Consider the following 6,106-nt stretch of genomic DNA (forward strand, 5'->3'; position numbering starts at 1 on the left):
TCTCGGAAAAGATCTAGGGCCGTGGATTTTGATTTGGATTTCGATATCTTGTGCTATATAAGGTTAGTGTACCCGGAGGAGTTAGTTCTTTTCCCTAACTACAGGCATGAAGATCGTTACCATAATCTTCCCCAGTTTGAGAAGTTCAATGGATTAGGAGATCCCATCCTCCATTTATACAACTTTGTGATCACCTTATACCCCTTAAATGTTCCAGAAGAGCATTTTCCCATGCTGTTTAACAGGAGTTTGGATGGACATGCTTTATCTTGGTATTATCCCTCAGGGGTAACAACTAAAAGCTCTTGGGGAGAGATTGCTCAAGCATTCAGTGATTGGGCATTTGAGTTTCGACAGACTGACACTGAAAAGCTGAAGCTAGTGAATATGGAGCAAAGTGACCGAGAATCATTCTCGCATCTCTTTTCAAGATGTTCTTACATTCGGGCTCAACTTCGTTTTCCCGTTACTGATCGGGAGTTCATGTTGATATTATTGAGAAAGTTAAATGATTTTTATTATCGTCATATGGTCTCCGTCAAGTATGCCGACCTTTCGCACATGGAGGGACATGGTTACGAAATTGATGCCTATCGACTATAAGAAAGAAGGCCTAAGGTGCATCCTCAAGGTGAAAGGGCTAACAGGAGGATATTCACTCGAATTGATGAACCATTAAGTGTGGTGTATGATCGTTTGAGCAAAAAAGGTATTCTTCAGGCAAAGAGCTATGTGTATTCATTACCACCACATGGAACCAATATGAGACAATATTGCAGTTTTTGTCATCAATACGGGCATAGAACAGATACTTGTTATGATCTTAAGTGTGCGATCCAGGATCTCATCGATCGCGGAATCATCTCTCCAGCCCGTTCTAAGTCTAACACACCAGAGACAAACCCGACACAACCAAAAACCTCCCAAGCTGATTTGTTCCTTCAGCTGCTCGAACAAGGCCGTATCAAGCCACTACCTCGTCAAGCAGGAGCTGATCCTGTTGGGCCAAATCTCAACAAATATTGTCATTATCATCAGTTACATGGTCATGATACTAATGACGCCCTCCGTTGGTGTATAAAGCGCACCCCTGGAATTTCTTGTCCGAATCAAAAAGTGTCCATAAATGCTCTGTCCATTTTGACACGCAAAGACGATCCCACTCTTATAATTGCTCGTCACTATTCGGAGAAGATATCTCAACAAGACTGCGAGGAAGGTTGCTCTAGGACAGTTGGAGACCCTGAAGCCTAAGGAGTATCTCTATATGGGAAAGGAAGCATCCGCAATCATTACAAAAACATGGTGATCTCTATCTCACCCTCCATCAAGAAGGATAAATGAGAAGGGGTAGTATGAACTTTGTAATCTAAGCATTTTTTTTTCTTTTCTGTATTTTCTTTTAGTACAAAGAACTACGTACATCTTGATCCCCCAAAGCACTATTTCATGATCATACACAAATATTGTACTTGCACGCACTTTGTTATTGGGGTACGTAGGCAACTCTAATCGAGTGCAGCTGTTTCAGAAAAAAATATTCTTTCCCATTTTGAACTACGACGGGTCTGATTCTCTAAAAAAAATTTATACAAAAAAAATCTATCTGGAGATACGTAGGCAGCCTTATGGCACGACCTGAAACAATTAAAAGTTATTTTTTTTTTTTTTGGGAATGAACACCCCACTAACTTATCTAACTTGACATACGTCTTTTAAATCTTTACCAATTTTTTTTTTGCATTTGTCATTTACTTTTTTTTATTATTATTCTCAAAAAAAAAAAGGAGGAAATCCTAACCTTGAGTATGCATTGTTTAGGTATCCCTTGCCAACCAATGACCAACCAAACTCGAAAATCTACCCTACCCCCAAATTCCATTCAAGAAATCCAAGACCCAATACCACAAACACTTACTAGAGGACTTCAATTGATGTTGAAAATGGGTTATGTTCCAGGAGCTGGTTTAGGACGAAACGGTGAAGGCATGAGGCATCCAATCCCAATAGTTGATAAGCGAAATCGTCATGGTTTGGGTTTCGACGAGAAAATAGGTTCCAAAGTCATGAAAAGGAAGTCTCTAACCTTGAATGGGCAATTTGTGTTGCAAAACAACACTGAGCCGTTTTATGAGTTTCCTGAACCTTGGCATGACTTGGATAAAGAGAAAACTCACCCCGGGTTAGAAATTTTCTTCGTAGAAGCAAGGAATGAAGAATTTATTGAGAAATGGTTTGATAAGAAACAAGTATTTAAGAAAGATGTTGATTGGGCTGACTATCTAAAGCAAGGAGTTTTAAGAGGCTTGTTTTCGTCAAATTCTGATTATGAAGCTAGATTCGATCCTATTACACTTATCACTCCAATAAGAACAGAAGTTGAAAATGATATTCGACCCGAAACTTAAGAACAATTCCTTCCTTTCCCTAAACTATATCCCTTTCAATCCTCTACCTCAGACGGTTATGAAACCGATAGTTCATCATCTAGCCAATCGTCTGTTCATACACTACCTGATATCTCATATCATGAAGATATCAATAAAGTTACTTGTAAACATATTTGCGTACAAGAAATTGATCTTGATCATGATGCATTTTCTAATAATGAACTTTTCAATGAACCTAAATCATGCGTGACACCCATGGAAGAGTCTATAACTGTAAACATAGATACGGATAATGATGTAAAAGAAGTCAAGATAGTATCTTCCCTTTCCCTCGATGAACAAAATGCATTCATTATTTTACTTAAAGAATATGTGGATGTGTTCGCATGGTCTTATGCTGATATGCCTGGTGTCGATCGTAATATTGCTGAACATCGTATACCACTCTACCCTGATAGCAAGGCAAAGCAACAAAAGCTTCGTAGAATGAAAATAGAAGTTAGTCTCAAAGTTAAGGAAGAAATTCAAAAGCGGCTTGATGCCAACTTCATCAAACCAATCAAGCATCCGGAATGGCTGGCGAATGTGGTAGTAGTGCCCAAAAAAGATGGAAGGGTCAGAGTGTGTATTGATTTTAGGGATTTAAATTCATCATCGCCAAAAGACTATTTTCCATTGCCCCACATTGATGTTCTGGTTGATAACACTGCTGGACACGCCATGTTCTCATTCATGGATGGATTCTCGGGATATAATCAGATACTTATGTCAGAAGAGGACATGTCCAAAACTTCTTTTATTACCCCATGGGGAACCTTTTGTTATAGAGCAATGCCTTTCGGATTAAAGAATGCTGGGGCAACCTATCAACGGGCCGCAACGACGATTTTGCATGACCTCATCCATGATATTGTGGAGGTTTATGTTGATGATATGATTGTCAAAAGTCATGATCGTGAGATGCAGCTTGATGGGAAATACAATCTGAGATTGAATCCTCAGAAATGTGTATTTGGAGTAACTTCGGGAAAACATTTAGGTTTCGTCGTAAGTCAAGACGGAATTAAGGTCGATTCTGACAAGGTAAAGGCCATACAAGAGCTTCCCCCGCCAAGGACAGAAAAGGAGATTCGGGGATTTCTTAGTAGAATTCAATATATTAGGTTCATATCGCAATTGACAACTCGGTGTGAACCTATATTCAAGTTACTTAAGAAAAATGTTCCTACAAAATGGAATGACGAATGCCAAGCCTCATTTGATTCAATGAAAGAATATATCTCCAATCCTCCAGTTTTAATGCCGCCGAAACCGGGGTAACCCTTGATATTATATCTTACCATCACAGAAACGGCCATGGGAACTCTTTTGGCTCAGTATCAAGAGGGTACAAGGAAGGAAATAGCTATCTACTACCTCAGTAAAAAGTTCCTTGAGTATGAAACTAGATACACTCCTTTGGAAAGAGCTTGCATTTCCCTTATTTACGCAACCAAGAAGCTTCGACATTATTTGCAAGCACATACTACTTATCTGGTCTCGAGGTTAGATCCAATCAAGTGCATTTTTGAGAAGCCAATTTTGAGTGAAAGAATAGCAATATGGCATGCGATATTGTCATAATTTGACATTCAGTGTGTGAATCAAAAGTCTGTCAAGGGGAGGGCTATATCTGAAACTTTGGCTGATGGACCTATATCGGGTGATAAATTTGATGATGATTTTCCAGATGAACATATTTTCTGTCTTAGTACGTCACAATGGAAGATGTATTTCGATGGAGCCTCTAACAGGAGGGGCAATGGTGCAGGAGTATTATTGATCGATCCTTATGGAGTACATATTCCTTTTGTTGTGAAGCTTAGCTTTCCAACGACAAATAACACGACTGAATATGAAGCCTGCATCTATGGAATCAAAGCAGCGTTAGCAGCTGGTGCAAAGAATACGGTGTACAGTGATTCTTTTCTCATAATTTCCCAGACTATTGGAGCTTGGAAAGTTTGAGACGAATGGTTGCAAATGTACACGGAGCATCTTCAACAATTTATCCCATTCTTTGAAGAAATAGAGTTCAAACATCTCCCTCGCGAACAAAACAGTTTCACTGATGCTTTGGCAAATCTAGCGGTAAATTTGACTTGGGATGATGATGTGAAGGTATAGTCAGTAACAATTGTAGAAAAAGAAATTCCAGTGGTTAATTTTGAACCAACAATTGCTTTATTGACCCAAGAAGATAATGAGGATGCTTGGTATACTGATGTTAAGAAGTATTTAATCGATCGAGAATATCCTAAAGGAAGTCACAAGCAGGATCAGTTGGCTATTCGAAGGCTAGCTTCCCATTTCACAATATTGAAAGGTTTGTTGTATCATAAAAGTTTCGATGGAAATTTGCAATTATGCATCGATGGGGAGCATACACAAAGGATCATTGAAGAGTACATGGGGGAGAATGTGGGCCTCATATGAATGGACGAATGCTTGCTCGGAAGATTCTGCGAGCAGGGTATTATTGGACCACTTTGGAAAGTGATTGCATCCATTTCGTACGAACATGCAAAAAATGTCAGCTATTTGCAAACCTTAATCATATCCCACCAGTTAGCCTAAATAATTTTACTTCACCATGGCCTTTTTCCAGCTGGGGCATAGATATCATTGGGCAAATACATCCGAAAGCTTCGAACGAGCATCAATATATATTGGTTGCTGTCGATTACTTTTCGAAATGGGTGGAGGCATCGTCATATTCGAAACTAGGGGCAAAACAAGTTTCAAAATTTGTAATCAATAACATTATCTGTCGATATGGGATACCTTTTGAAATTATTTCCGACAATGGTTCACAATTTGAAGGCCATCTCAAAGAAACCCTTGAGAAGTACAAAATTAGACATCACCAATCATCACCGTATCGTCCTCAAACAAATGGAGCTGTTGAAGCAGCTAACAAAACCATCAAGACGATAATCGCTAAGATGATAGATAGGGCTCGAGAATGGCCTGATAAACTTCCCTATGCACTTTGGGGATACAGAATTTCTATTCGAACACCAACTGGGACTACTCCATATTCTTTGGTATATGGAATGGATCCGCTTCTTTTGATCGAAACGGAGGTTCAATCGCTTCGCGTAATGAATGAAAGCGAGATATATGAAGAACAATGGTTTAAAGAACGATATGATGAACTTTCCTTGGCAAGTGAACGAAGGTTACAAGCCCTTCACAACATTCAAATTTATCAAAGACGCATTGCTCAGGCTTTTAATAAAAAGGTCAAGGAAAGGAATATCCAAGAAGGAGATTTGGTACTTAAGGAAAATCGAGCACCGATTCATGATCCACGTGGAAAGTTCAAGCCAAACTGGTCTGGTCCCTTCTTGGTCAAACATCTTACACCAGCGGGAGCAGTAAAATTGATGGATCTTGGTGGAAATGAATTTGTTCATTTCACCAACCTTGATCAGTTAAAAAAGTATTATGCTTGATTGGTATAGTGTTGTATTTGTGGGATTCGGAAAAAAAAAAGAAAAAAAAAAACTTGAATCTCCTACTAGCTTTAGATAGTTATGTGTATCATGTTAAAGTTTAGATTTCATTCATGTTTGCCTTGCATGCTTAATGGTCATGTAGAAATATTCATTATTATTAAAAGATCATGGTCAAGTCAATACTTAACAAAATATGATTACAACGAACAAACTTTT

At 38.7% G+C, this 6,106-nt stretch overlaps 1 protein-coding gene across 1 annotated transcript; it reads left to right on the forward strand.

Annotated features, from left to right (window-relative positions):
* The first annotated feature begins 2,645 nt into the window (after positions 1 to 2,645).
* On the forward strand, positions 2,646 to 5,887 carry LOC145607086 (uncharacterized). Its single transcript, XM_081662854.1, has 4 exons — positions 2,646 to 3,473; positions 4,026 to 4,391; positions 4,557 to 4,755; positions 5,253 to 5,887. The coding sequence occupies exons 1-4, from the start codon at positions 2,646 to 2,648 to the stop codon at positions 5,885 to 5,887; spliced, it is 2,028 nt and encodes a 675-aa protein (XP_081518980.1).
* The last annotated feature ends 219 nt before the right edge of the window (positions 5,888 to 6,106 follow it).

This window comes from Chenopodium album, chromosome 23, assembly GCF_948465745.1.
Source record: "Chenopodium album chromosome 23, dcCheAlbu1.1, whole genome shotgun sequence".
Classification (NCBI taxonomy): domain Eukaryota; kingdom Viridiplantae; phylum Streptophyta; class Magnoliopsida; order Caryophyllales; family Amaranthaceae; genus Chenopodium; species Chenopodium album.

Excerpts from the sequence above, each read along its gene's own strand:
- LOC145607086 (XM_081662854.1), top strand. The coding sequence starts at position 2,646 with ATGGAAGAGTCTATAACTGTAAACATAGATACGGATAATGATGTAAAA. Across the intron at positions 4,392-4,556 it reads AGACTATTGGAGCTTGGAAA|TCAGTAACAATTGTAGAAAA; the intron begins GTTTGAGACGAA and ends GTGAAGGTATAG. Across the intron at positions 4,756-5,252 it reads CCATTTCACAATATTGAAAG|GCCATCTCAAAGAAACCCTT; the intron begins GTTTGTTGTATC and ends CACAATTTGAAG.